The 14,907-nt window shown below is 37.3% G+C and overlaps 1 protein-coding gene across 2 annotated transcripts; it reads right to left on the bottom strand.

The window, feature by feature from the left end:
* Nucleotides 1-104: 104 nt before the first annotated feature.
* On the bottom strand, nt 105-13,882 carry LOC306880697 (protein-L-isoaspartate(D-aspartate) O-methyltransferase-like). 2 transcript variants are annotated; one of them, XM_079434416.1, is made up of 8 exons: nt 13,537-13,882; nt 10,329-10,433; nt 9,937-9,968; nt 9,742-9,846; nt 7,626-7,746; nt 5,894-5,979; nt 5,570-5,739; nt 105-2,866 (listed from the first exon to the last, which is right to left on the bottom strand). In XM_079434416.1, the coding sequence occupies exons 1-8, from the start codon at nt 13,718-13,720 to the stop codon at nt 2,854-2,856; spliced, it is 816 nt and encodes a 271-aa protein (XP_079290542.1). In that variant the 5' UTR covers nt 13,721-13,882; the 3' UTR covers nt 105-2,853. The 2 variants fall into 2 exon arrangements, with proteins under 2 accessions (XP_079290542.1, XP_079290543.1); XM_079434417.1 differs by having other exon boundaries at nt 1,642-2,866; nt 5,522-5,739; nt 13,537-13,843.
* Between the last annotated feature and the right edge of the window lie 1,025 nt (nt 13,883-14,907).

Below are 14,907 nucleotides of genomic sequence, written 5' to 3' on the forward strand. Positions count from 1 at the left end.
TAATTTAAATTGAAGAACTTTGCACACTGGAAAGACAGAACACGCAGGAACCCTTCATCCACCATTTGGATACCTTCCTTGGGCCGGATGGGTGGAGCCTTACAACAGGAAACACTGGAATCGAAGAATGCCTTGGAAAAAACTTAAAAAAATAAAGCATATACATAAACCCATACAGTAAAAATAAGAGTTATCGGATAAGCATGTTATAAACTTCTGAAATATTGCTGTTTCATATTTTAGAGCAGTCACTGCAATTTATGAAAGAAATCAATTAAATCTGTATGTGGGAGTGCGTGTGAAAAAAAATCAGAAGTAACCCCCTTTGTAATCATTAACATTTTCATAAGTAACTGTAATTTAATTACACATTTTTTCTTAGTGACTGTAACTGATTACAATTACTTTTATTTTGTAATTAATTACATAATTCCATGTAACTAGTTACTCCCCAACACTAATTATAAAGTAAGTAAACTACTCTCCCGCTTTGATATCACATCAAAATGAAACATGAAATGGCTTGAAAACAGTTTTTAGTGAGGATTCAGAATGATGAAACGATAGATGTATCTTCGTGGCAAATAGCAGAAAATTCAGCTGTAAACAGAATCTATGGCTATATGCACTTAGTGTAAACACATTAAGTGAAACAGGGACATGAATTATATATATATATATATATATATATATATATCTTATAACTGCCTCCTCATTTTAAAACACCACCGAGTCTGATTGTGCACTATACCTTTTGAAGCCAACACACACACACACACAAAAAATACAGAGGAATTGTTTTCTCCTCTTTATAATAGCTGATAAACTTATGTAATTTGTTATTCTATGTCCAATTAAATGTTCAGTTGCATTTGCACTGAACAATTTTTTTCTGACTCTACCAGAACAAACCTGTCTCCCATTTTTGCAATGTGAACAGTTGAGAACCACCAAAAAGAAGTATGTACAAGGTGAATAAAGGGCCAGCTTTGTGGCACTCTTCCATTTATGATAGCGATTTGACAGATTCTGTTAAAGGTATACTGAGAAGTGAAAACAAACCTAGATTGACAGAGAAGCAATTTGGTTGATTTTGTCATCAAAATTCTACTTCTATATAGTGTCAGGTCAGACTGTGAGATTGTGTGAAAGAAGAAACCAGTGAATGAACAGATCATTGCTTAGCAGTGAATTTATTTGTCAAAAGCCACGTTTGTGCGTGCAGGTTACACACAAACATGCAGAGAATTGGCATTGAAAACTGCTTACAATCAAAATGACCACTGAAGGTTTAGCTCAATGCTGTGTATGCAAGTGTGGATCTGAGTGGGACTTTACTTGCTGCATGTTAGATAATATAGACAAGCTTATTTTGAGCAGTGCAGTGATGTGAAACACATTTCAAAGTGAGCAGTAACATTGCTACACTTGTGCTCTAAACTTGTGACCCAACTCTGCTTATATCATTCCAAACCTGTATGAGTTTTTTCTTCTGTGAAATAATGTTCAAGATTCTGTTTTACGAATAAAGAAAGTGGATGATGATTTTTGCTGTCAAGCTCCAAGGACACAAAAGTCCCATAAAAGTAGTCCATCCATTCAACTCATGCATTCTGTCTAATCCAAGGCTTTAGATTTTAGTCAATTTATACGACAAAAGTATTGGGACACCCCCTTCTAATGAACAGGTTTGACTACTTTAGTCATTTCCATGAGTACAAATCTTAATATAATGCTATTCTAAGGAATTGTGTGCTTCTAATTTTATAGCAACAGTTTGGACAGGACCCTTTTGTTTTATAGCATGACAATGCCTATGTGTATAAGGCATGGCTCAAAAAGAAATGATTGTTTCAGTCAGTGCGGAAGAGCTTGACTAGTGTATAAACTATAATTCAGACTGTAGAGTCTGATTGGATACGCCTTGTACACTGGCGTCTTTTATCATATTGCTGTTGCTGCTGCTCTAAAAGAAATGATTAGACTCAGTTCTGTGAAATACCTGATTGTGATTGGTTAATGGCAGCATTCTGTGGTTTGTACATATTTTTCTAATTATGCTAAAGAGAATAATTGACCATTTTCCCAGATACATTCTTATATAATTCGTACATAAAATGTTTTCAACTTTTCTTGTTATTTATTTGGTTGGTAAAGCATCCAGGAATAACAGTTCTGCTTAGTGTTAGGGGTTCAGTTTGCTATAATGACCAGCTGACTGTACATGATCCCATACTGAGCCATTGAAACTGCGCTATACTGATTTTATGACAGTTAAAGAGGTTTACTTTCGCGTCAAACCAAAGAGCATCCCATAACCATGGTAAAATTGAATTGTTATTGAATGTTAAGTGCTTTATTTTGCCTGGGCATCACATGCTTCAGCTGAAAACACAAGCCATAACACGGATTTGTAAAGCAAAGACATCCCTACACATAACGTAGCAGTGAATTGTTTTAATCACAGGCTGGATTCAGCACAAAGGCTGGCCCCCGTGTTCCGTTTACATTACGCTGAGATGCATGAACAATCCAATTGACTGTAATACTGAAGTCATCACAAGAAATATGCACTTGCGTCAAATAACACCCCCCAAAAAAAACTGCATTCACACAATTCTCAAACTGCAGGCATGAAATTCTCAGCACAAAGCCCTATTCCACTTTTTTACTTTTTAAATAGAAGAATCTGATCAATACGTCCATCTTTCATGACCATCAGACTGTCACAGGTATGGAAATAGAGCATTTATACAAGCTCTCCTCAGTGAAGTCCATTTGGATGTATGTATGTGTGTGTGTGTGCGTGCGTGTGCGTGCACGCGCATGAGGTGCAATTGCCAGATCATCCTTTCAAAGTTCATCCCTACAAAAAAAAAAAAAACAGAAAAAAAGTTACTGTGAACATCAAAGATACACAACAAGATATCATCATACAAAAAATTACGACTGACGTGCATACAGCAGGGCCGTAACCACCATAGACATTGAGGACAAGTCCCCCCCAATAATTAGAAGTTGCCAAATGCCCCCCCCCAATATTTTAAATTCTTGCATTGATCTGCTGTCCTCCATTACACAGCGCTCTTGATAGGATGACAAAAAAAGCTTTACATTTTCAGTCTGCTCTGCCTCAGTGGGCTAACAGCGCTTGTCAATGTCAAAATAATTGAACTGACCAATCAAATCAAAGTAGGTGGGGTTTAGCGTTCACAGATGCTGAGCGCGCCACGAAGATTGAAGACACTGAAAAAGAGCGAGGTAAGAGCGAAGCTGCAAATCATTTAATGTTTAGTCAACTGTTTTAGGAAAGAAATATTAAATGACCGACAGTTATATTCAGTGAAGCAAACTACTCGAAATTTCTCAAATATGCCCATTTTGAGAGAGAGAAAGATAAAATGTGCATGTGTTAATTATCTGCATGTTTGTCTGTCCCTACAAACAATGAAACTGTGAATTTAGTCCTACTTAAAAAACACGTCGTTGTTGAGAAATATAATGTAGCGATTCAGTATGGAAACTATTTTATTACAATAAAAGTCGCAGGGTAGTGTACAAGTTTCTGTGTGTGTGGAGAAATGTGTGCAAGCGTCAATTAAAGCATATATACACAGTGTATAGATAGATAGATAGATAGATAGATAGATATAATTGGTCCCCTCCAATGTTCAAGACATGGTTACGGCCTTGGCATACAGTATAAACAAAACACATGCAACAATTAGTTTCAGCAATCTTTAAGGTATTAAAGGGTTAGTTCAACCAAAAATTTAAATTAGCCCATATTTTACTCGTCCTCAAGGCATCCTAGGTGTATATGACTTTCTTCTTTCAGACGAATCCAATGGGAGTTATATTAAAAATTGTCCTGGCTCTTCCAAGCTTTATAATGGCAGTGCACTGTAAAAAAAAAGTTGAGCAAACTTAAAAATGTAAGGCACCCAGCTTCAGAAGTTTTCTAAACTTGTTGTTTTAAGTTTATACAACAAAAAGTTGAACTCAATCTCCTACGAAAATAAGTTGAGAAAACTCAAAAATCTGCTGAAGCTGGTTGCCTTACATTTTTAAGTTTGCTCAACTTTTTTTTTTTACAGTGGGTGTTTTTTCAACAGTCCAAAAGAAGTCAAATAAAGCGTGAGCATCCATAATAAAACGTGCCTCACAAGGCTCCGGGGGGTGAATAAAGGCCTCCTGTAGCGAATCGATGTGTTTTTGTATCCATATTTAAAAAGTTATAAACACTTTTCTCTCACTTCCGCTAACTGTCGTAAGCGGAAGCAGTTCCGGTGATGACGTAGGATGTAGGCGTAGCGCACGCACCGGTGATTAGTGATGATCGGGGGTTTTAAAGTTTTAAATATGGATATTTTTCTTACAAAAACGCATGGATTCGCTACAGGAGGCCTTTAATCACCCCCCGGAGCCGTGTGAGGCACATTTTATTATGGATGGATGCACTTTATTTGACTTCTTTTGGACAGCTGAACAGAAACACCCGCCCACTGCCATTATAAAGCTGGGAAGAGCCAGGACAATTTTTAGTATAACTCCAATTGGATTCATCTGAAAGAAGAAAGTCATATACACCAAGGATGCCTTGAGGGTGAGTAAAACATGGGCTAATTTTCATTTTTGGGTGAACTAACTCTTTAATGTGCAATACAGGCTGTGTTCAAACTGCATGCAATTTGTTTTTCAAATTGCACTGGTCTGCACTGCCACTGATGAAACAGGGTTCAGACAGTGGACTCCATATCTGGTGTGTCTATATTGGTTGCTGTAGCCACGATGTAGGCGTCAACACGATGCCAAGATACTTTCTTCTACAAAAACAGACAGTAGAAACTGTCGGTTTGAATGCATTCAATGCAACAAAGAACACATTATTTTATACATTCACATCTACACACTAATGCTCAGCGCTCACTGTAAATGACATTACAGACATGTCACAATGGCAGCTGTCTATAACAGGGTGGAAATCTGAAGGGTACAATAGCTGTGCAAGTGTGTTGCGGGTAATTACTGGTCTTGCAAATTATAGCAACACAAATTGTAATTAATTGACTTAGAATGTATTTTCAGGAACTGTGACTTGTTGAGTTTTAAGTGATGTCATAAATGACTGAAAAATTTCTTGTAGTTTTATTTTTTTCCTTTGCTGGAATTGACTCTGATCGGCCTTAATAATCCGATTTGGGCTGCCAGTGTGAACAAAGCCATAATGCCAAATCTGAATAGGTTTTGATGTCTTCATGCTTTCATGTCTCATCATTCAGAAAGCATTTTAGAGGGAAAAAACAAAAACAAACTCAAGCCCATTCCAGCAGTTAATGACAAACCAGATATTTAAAACATTATAATGTTTTTTTTGTTTGGTCAAATCAGGCTGGTGGGTTCAATTTAAAAATAATAAAAAATTTAAACACTGTGCAGCAGTTCATCATGGTATGGAGCAGCAAAAAAGATGACAAGCGGCAAATGCAGCCTCTGTCTGCTCCGGACCACACCGTTTCACCTGTGCCCTAGAAGAGAGAGGGGACAGAGGACAGGAAGTCACTTCCACCTTGACCACTGCTTGTCTTTGTCTGTTAAAGGCACGTAAATCACGCCCATCAGTGGCTTCATTTTGGTACTGCCATCCTCCAATTTGTCATACTGCTCCAGCATCTGGTTCCCTCCTGCTGGCCCGACCGGGAGAATCAGACGCCCACCTGGCTTTAGCTGGTCCAGCAACTACAACACAAACAAACACACATACATGTGAAGATCCAGATACATCGTGAGTAAATGATGACACAATTCTACTTTAAATAATTATTCTTTTAAAGATATGGCTTAAGGTACAAATATGGCATCCGAGTGTATTTGTGATTCAAAGAAAACATACTGCTTGTGGCACTGAGGGAGCTGCGGCTCCGACATGTATGGCGTCATAAGGTGCTTCTTCTGTATTGCCCATTCTTCCATCTCCAACTGCACACATACAGACAACATCACAGAATAACACCGCTATGGCCTGCTCTGAATGTAAATTTGTCTGATAAATGTCAAAACTTCTAAAATCTAAGGAAAAAAAGTCTGAGGAATGGATTTAAATGTGATAAAATATGTGAAAAAATAACTTAACATAACATATAATTTAACTAACATATACAGTGCCGTGAAATGGTTTTTGCCCTCTTCCTGTTTTTTCTAATGTTTTGCATATTTGTCACACTTAAAAGATTCAGATCAAACAAATGTTAATATTACACAAAGATAATGCAAGTAAATACAAAATGCAGTTTTTAAATGATGATTTCATTCATTAAGGGAAAAAAGCTGTCCAAACCTACCTGGCCCTACGTGAAAAATTAATTAAATTAGTTAAATCAAGAAAGAACTGTGATTAAACACATTATTTTAGAAAGCTGAGTTATATTTCACTAGCCAAAGCCAAGCCTGATTACTGCTAGACCTGTTGAATCAAGAAATCAACCTGTCTGACAAAATGAAGCATAAAGAGCCACACATCATGCCACGATCTAAAGAAATTCAAGAACAGATTAGAAACAAAATAGTTGACATGTATCAGTCTGGAAAGGGTTATAAAGCCATTTCTAAGGCTTTTGGACTCCAGCGAACCACGGTCAGAGCCATTATCCACAAATGGAGAAAACTTGTAACAGCGGTGAACCTTCCCAGGAGTGGCCGGCCGACCAAAATTACTCCAAGAGCGCAATGACGACTCATCCAGGAGGTCATAAAAGAACCCAGAACAACATCTAAAGAACTGCAGGATTCACTTGCCTCAGTTAAGGTCAGTGTTCGTGATTCAACAATAAGAAAGAGACTGGGCAAAAATGGCATCCATGAGAGAGTTCCAAGGCAAAAGCCGCTGCTGACCAAAAAGAACACAAAGGCTCACATTTGCCACAAAATATCTTGATTATCCCCAAGACTTTTGGGCAAATATTCTGAAGGAGAGTGTCCAGCCAACAGTTTGTGACCTCAAGCTCAAGCGCACTTGGGTTATTCTGCAGCAGGACAATGATCCCAAACACACCAGCAAGTCCACCTCTGAATGGCTCAAGAAGAACAAAATTAAGGTTTTTGGAGTGGCCAAGTCAAAGTACTGACTGCTGTGGCATGACCTTAAACAGTCCTTTCATGCTTGAAAACCCTCCAATGTGGCTGAATTAAAACCATTCTGCAAAGAGTGGGCCAAAATTCCTCCACAGCGATGTGAAAGACTCATTGCCAGTTTTCGCAAACGTTTGATTGCAGTTGTTGCTGCAAAGGGTGGCACAACCGGTTATTAGATTTAGGGGGCAATTGCTTTTTCACATAGGACCAGGTAGGTTTGGGCAGCTTTTTTCCCTTAATAAATGAAATAATTATTTCAAAACTGCATTTTGTATTTACTCGGGTTATCTTTGAGTAATATTAAAATTAGTTTGATGATCTGAATCATTCAAGTGTGACAAATATGCAAAAACAAAACACCACTGTAAATAGTATTGACCCTTGGCTAATCAAAATCAGCCAAAATTTGGCTGCATTGCTAAAAAAATGAATACATTATAAAATACAAAGTTTAAAAAACAATAGTGAGACCAAAGATGGGTAAGTAGACCAACCAATGAGTTTGATTCTCCCTGAAGTGATCAAACTAGGGTCGTCTTTCTTTACATTAGTAATAGAATCCTCCACAAGCTCCTTTATATGATCAATGCCAATCACCTTCCCCTTCGGCCCAACCTGTAAAACACCACAACACATCCACTGTAATGCACACGCTCATCAAACTACTGTCACACTATGGAGGTCCAAACTGGCAGAAGTAAATGAATGATTTTTCATTCAATGTAGCTCTGAATTAAAGAGATATTTCACTCAAAAATGAAAATTCTGTCATTAATTATTAACCCTCATATCGTTCCAAACCCGTAAGACCTCCGTTCATCTACGGAACACAAATTAAGATTTTTTTGATGAATTCCGAGAGCTCTCTGACCCTCCATAGACAGCAAGGGAACTACCATGATCAAGGTCCAGAGACGTAATAAGGACATCGTTAAAAAAATCCACGTGACATCAGTGTGTAAAAAGTGTAAAATAATCCATGTGACAACAAGCTACGAGAATACTTTGTGTGCAAAGGAAACAAAAATAACGACTTTTTTCAACAATTCGTCTTCTCCGCATCACCCTACGTGCAACGTATGTACGTGGATACGTTGTTTACGCTTTGATCTAAATGTAAACAACGTATCTGCGTACATATGTTGTTTACGTATGTGATACTGAAAATGGCGATGTCCTTACAACGTTTCTAGACCTTAATTGTATTAGGATTCTTGCGGTCTATGGAGGATCAGAGAGCTCTCGGAATTCATCAGAAATATCTTAATTTGTGTTCCAAAGATGAACCAAGGTCTTACAGGTTTGTTATGACACGAGGGTGAGTAATTAATGACAGAATTTTCTTAATTCTTAAACTTAATTCAACATCCATATGCAATAACAAAATTTATTTTTATTAGATTTTTTTTTTCCCCACTGCAGGAACTACATTTCAGAAACTTCAAAAGGAACTACTCATTTTTTGCATATAAAAACTTGGAGGTGCTGTAGCCTGTGATTGGTTGGATGCACATGCTGAACAAACCAAAGAAAAGAAGAGTCATCAGCTTCCATATGTAAACAGACTCATTCTAACTGTTACTCAGAGGATTGGGCTAATTTTATACTACTATGGAGAGGCATTCCGACAAGACAGCAAGGTGCAAGCCTTATTAAAAAGAACACTCCACTTTTTCTGGAAATAGGCTCATTTTACAACTCCCCAAGAGTTAAACAGTTGAGTTTTACCCTTTTTGAATCTATTCAGCCGATCTCCGGGTCTGGCGGTAGCACTTTTAGCTTAGCATAGATCATTGAATTGGATTAGACCATTAGCATCTCGCTCAAAAATAACCAAAGAGTTTCGATAATTTTCCTATTTAAAGCTCGACTCTTCTGCAGTTACATCATGTATTAAGACTGACGGAAAAATGAAAAGTTGCGATTTTCAAGGCAAATATGGCTAGGAACTATACTCTCATTCCGGCGTAATAATCAAGGAACTTTGCTGCCGTACCATGAGTAGAATTAATCCAAATGTACCAAAATAAAACTAAATAGGAAAATAATAAAAAAAGAATCCAACTTACTAGACTTAATAAATAAAAGAAAAAATGACAGGAATTGAACTGTTTTTTTTAAAGAAAATTAAGAAAATAATAAAAAATATAAATGAGTACATTCAGAAGGCAGTTGCATAAATATAGCAACTAAGTTAAGACCTTAAGAACTAGTTTGATAAACTATCAGTTAAGCAAGTGTCATACTTGTCTTACCAATCGATCAGTCTTACTTTTTGGATTCAAATTAGACCAATCTATCTTTTCATGTAACTGGTTTTAAAAAGTTATGACCAGTCTTAAAGATTAAAAAAAAAAGATGGATGACTAAGTTTTAAGTCTAAGCAGTATATGCAACCTGCCACAGGGATAATTCTGTGTTTTACATTCTAAAAAATGTAGGTCTGCCAATATGTTCATTTATGTTTGCTCCTCCGTATCAGACACTGTTTAATTGTTCTAACGTACAAAAGTAATCCATATGTCATAATTGCTTGCATGCCATTACTCTACATTTACTGTGAAAATCCTAAGAAATCCCATGTTTGCGACCGGCAGTGAAGAGACTCACCATTCTGGCAAAGCAGACGGACAGGATTCCGGAGCCTGATCCCACATCCAGAGCCTTCGCGCCATCATACAGGTGATCATGGAGGAGCTCTAGAGCATACGCGTGCTACAGCATACAGATTAGCGTTCATGAGCGCCTACCTCAAACAGGCCAGTAACTGCTATCCCAAATGCTGCTAAAGCAGTTTTGACTTACCATATGTGGTGCACTGATTGTTGCTTGGTAACCTGCACAAAATTACAAAAAAAGACTTTCATCCCAAAGAGAAAACATCAACAGAATCACCAGAATTCGGCATTGTGTTTAACATTGTGTCTACACTGGAACCAGAAGACATCACTTTGCTTTGCAATCAGCTTAAAGATGTCTAGACTGGATAGAAGAGGATGTACCTTCGGATGTCAGTTCGAGACTATTCCAGTGAATTAGCAAATCCTTTTGTTTTAGAAAGACAGGGAAAATAAAGTGGCTGGTCTAGGCTTGCAGAGCAGCAAAAACAGAAACCAGGAATGTTGTTTCACTAAGATTTGGCCACATAAGACACCTGCATTGTGCCAACAAATGAATAACTCTGAACAGGAGCTTACCTATAGATTGTGGCGAGTCCATGTATGGGTTACATTTGGAAAAGTGGGCACGGTCTGTGGCCAACATAACTTCATACACGCGGTCTGATTTAATGATCCCATTTTCTGGACAAAAAACACAAACGCATTCAAACTGATGGCTTAATACCACTGTAATATACATACAACATAAACGGGCCCGTTTTCATAGACAGGGTTTAGCCTAATCCAGGATTAGGCCATAGGTCAACTAAGACATTTAAGCAATTTTTTGAAAAAAACTTTACTGGTGTGCATCTTGAGACAAAACAAAGTTACTGACATATTTTAAGATCAGTCAGTGCAAGTTTCTTTCAGTTGAAACAGCTCAGAATTTCATTTTAGTCTAGGACTAGGCTTAAGCCTTGTCTGTGAAACCAGGGGATGATGTACAATCTTTTCTAATATCAGTTCCAACAGAACCTTCACAACCCTTGTTCAAAAGATCAGCGTGAATATTCTTCAAAATATCTCCTTTTGTACTCTAAAGACAAAGGTTCTTGATCTGTTTCTGTAAATCACATTTACAATTGTGCATTTCGCGGACAATTTATCCAAAATGACACTGCATTTTTCTTAGGAAATGCCATGACCTTGGCACTGCTAGTGCCATGCTCTACTTATTGAGCACAATACACACACACATATATATATGTACACACACACAATATGCTGTCAAAATTGAGATGACGTTGTCAGGCCTTATGTCAGTAAAAAATTAATTTCCTGTCCTGTCAGCTGCTGTTATACTGTGCTTGTAGCATGTGCTCTTCGTATTTATGTCATCAAGTTACCAAAAAGGTAATTAAAACAGCCTTAAAACTCTGCATGCAAGTAGGCTTGTTATATATAGGCCCACTTTTAAGCATGCGTGTCAGATCTGTGTCACGTTCAGCAGCGGCAGCTCTTAAAGTAATAGCAGCCAAATAACCTAATAACCCAGCTGCTGTGACGTCTGTTAATCAAAGAAGAAAAAAAACAGGAAATCAATAACTTTAGTAGCTTTAAGGATTCATCTGTTTAATTTAGAACTGAAGTGTTTGATAACTTTATTCAATTTCTGTAGGCCTATATTTCCTACTTGCTGAAGGGCACAGGTAGCTGAATATGACATTTGTTATAATAAGTTAATGTGACGATTGTTTTCAGTTCACTTAAACTAGATGTTATTTAAAAAAAATATATAATAAATGTTCAAATTGATAGCTCTCAATTATTCTGTAATGTTGAATGGCTTTAGTCAATGGTTAAATATTAGGGAAACTATCTATTTCATAGAGACATCGATACTATTGGTATCAATGACACTGAAAAAAGATGCCACTAAAGAAATATTAAAACAATCTACTGTCTTTATGTCAGTTCTACATTAATTTGAAGATATATATAATCTTCAAAGATATAAATGTAAGATATATTTAAATACGTCAATGTTAGGTGGGATTAATCACGATTAATTTTAGGAAAAATGTGCGATTAATTATTTTTTTTATTGATTGACAGCACTAATTTATAGATACATGTCTAGACATATACAGTACATCTTTCTTTGTGCTTATGGTATGGGAAATACTGGAGTAGCAAAACCTTGGGGCACGTCAGCAATTTTAGTATACAAAACTTAACTTTTAATAGCAGCGTGTGCATATTTAAACATAGTAAATACTACACATTTACACTTTCAGACAGATGATCACTGGAAGTAGCCTATATCTCTCAAACCCTTTCAAAATTTTAACCAACTTTCGTAGAGATACTGTAGGCCTAGTTGTGTCTAGCTAATTATTTGGCAAAGTCTAATGGGAGTGAATCCTTATATAGGCTATAGGCACAGCATGTCTGTCAAACACCATGCTAAAAACCTCTGACCTGGATTTACAGAAGGCATGCAACTGATGCAAATCAATAGTGGCAATAACACATGAGGTATTCCCAACATCTCTCACATTATTAAACAATCATGGACGTTGGATAGTAGTAGAGAATTCTGGCCATCGGCCATAATCTGGACCATTTAGTAATTAGTCAATATATATATATTGGAGAATCTGTAAGTAGACACCTACTTGTCTAAGTGTTTGAGTGACTAAAGTGACTAAGCACAAACTGCATGGCACAACCAAGAGTCAAACACGTTCCAGCACACAATGGTGAGAGAAACGATTGACTTCCATTGGTCGGCCAAGTTACAAGTTTAAGTTAGCAGTTCAAATCACTAACCCCAAGTAGCAGGAGCAGTAACAGTGATACTTGTCTAAGCAAGCGGCACTAAATATAGCACACTGACCACTTGACCTCAGAATAAAGCCAGGAGTTCAGGAGGACGGGTTACATGCCAGACCAGCATTATTAGTCTCTCTGGCCAATGTTACATTAAAAATAATCATTTTATGAATAGATTAGATACATTCTCCAGGTAAGCCAAAAGCATATCATTTTAACAATAAAATAAACAATTTTGATTTGAGAGAAAGAAAATCCATATTAGATAGCCATCGATTTCATTGTAGGTCTAATGTACGCAGCATTAATAATATCTCATAATGTTGTTATTAATAATGCTCAAAAAACTAAACTGCAGATTAGCAGCATGTGGTGTGCCACGCCCACTGAACAACACAAACTACACGTACGACTGTTAAACAACTACACATTTGAACAAATAAAAACAATCGGGCGCTTAGGAAAAATCTACCTAATTCATTATTATATACAAATATGTATACCTGCAGGAACGACTAGATTCAGTCCGTATGCTAACACAGTTACTGCTGTGTCATGGACCATGTTTGCTCAGTCAAAGCGATACAACATATGCACCGAAAAGAGATATAATATTATAGCGATCATTTAAACAGAGCAGATTATCAGCAGGTGCTGAGAGAGAGACGATCACATATAAGACTGCTAGCAGCTAGCTAACAAACACGAAGAGCACTGAAGCGCACTGTATGTTTTAAACAGCAGCCACCATGTGCTTGTCTGAAACAGAAAACAGACGCAGGAGCAACGCTGAGATGGACTCATGCCATCCTAAAACACGCACTTTCCCCTCGGCTGTAACGCGATGCTAGTTCACAGACGCGCACTTTCCTTCACTGCAAAGACGTAAACAAACCCCGGTTACTAAGCGCTGCAGTAAGTACGACTGCCTTTGCTCTTTTAGAAACACAAAACGGGCTAAACTCACTGCGGAGGTTGTTGACGAGCTCCGCATGGCTCGCTCCTCCGGATTTCCAGGCCATTATTAAGCAGACTCTGCGGATCAGGTAGAGTGCGGCTGTCAGCGCCGCGCCTGCGCACACCGCTCTTCCGACGACCGTCACCACCTCCAGCGCGGAGACGTCACCAGACATGTCCTGCAGCACGCTCATCGGTTCACCGCTGCTGCGCCTTCATTCTGTGCGAGCTTCTCTCATAGGGTCATATTACTGCACAGTTTCGGGTTTGGGATTTCTAGCAGTAGAGTCGCTGTGCTGTGCGTCGCCGACAGGAAGAAAGCGTGAGCGCGTTATCGCGTGACGTATTAGGGTGGTAGATTTGGCACGTTTTCAAAATGTAAACAACATGCATTTCTAAACCCAGCAATGAAAAGACATAAGTAGTGCTGTCAAACGATTAATCGCGATTAATCGGGTCCAAAATAAAAGTTTTTTTTATTGTATTAAATACACATACATACAGTATATATTCAGAAAATATTTACATGTATTCAGAAATATTTATATTCATATAATATATATTATATATAAATATATTTATTAAATAAACATAACATAATTTTCTTAAATATATACATGCATATGTGTTTAGCCTATAATAAATATACACAGTACACACACATATATTAGCTATGTAAACAACAACTTTTTTTGGATGCGATTAATCACGATTAATCATTAATTTATATTATATATAAATATATTTATTAAATAAACATAACTTATTTTTCTTAAATATATACATGCATGTGTGTTTAGCCTATAATAAATATACACAGTACACACAAATATATTAGCTATGTAAACAACAACTTTTTTTTAGATGCGATTAATCGCAATTCATTTATATTATATAAACATATTTAATAAATAAACATAACATATTTTTCTTAAATATATACATGCATGTGTGTGTGGCCTATAATAAATATACACAGTACACACACATATATTAGCTATGTAAACAAAAACATTTATTTTGGATGCAATTAATCACGATTAATCATTTGACAACACTAGAAATAAGTGTTTTAATTATGGTTAAGTGAAGCTATTCATAGAAGGGGGAAAAAAGCAGTGTAGCAAGCAGACGAGTGTTTTTTTCTTCTGATTCTGTATCACAAAACACGACGCAGAAGTGTGGCGGATTTACTGCGTCACTAAGGGGAACTACGTCACAACTGGGGAAGTCGTGGCCTAATGGTTAGAGATTCGGACTCGTAATCCAAAGGTTGCGGGTTCAAGTGAATGTCCAGCGCTCTCTCCACTCTCAATACCACGACTGAGGTGCCCTTGAGCAAGGCACCGAACCCCCAACTGCTCCCCGGGCCACAATTTTG

Source organism: Barbus barbus (assembly GCF_936440315.1).
Source record: "Barbus barbus genome assembly, chromosome: 14".
Taxonomy (NCBI): Eukaryota; Metazoa; Chordata; class Actinopteri; order Cypriniformes; family Cyprinidae; genus Barbus; species Barbus barbus.

Excerpts from the sequence above, each read along its gene's own strand:
- LOC306880697 (XM_079434416.1), bottom strand. The coding sequence starts at position 13,720 with ATGAGCGTGCTGCAGGACATGTCTGGTGACGTCTCCGCGCTGGAGGTG. Across the intron at positions 5,980-7,625 it reads AGGGAGAATCAAACTCATTG|TTGGAGATGGAAGAATGGGC; the intron begins GTTGGTCTACTT and ends GTATGTGTGCAG. Across the intron at positions 5,740-5,893 it reads CTCCCTCAGTGCCACAAGCA|TTGCTGGACCAGCTAAAGCC; the intron begins GTATGTTTTCTT and ends TTTGTGTTGTAG.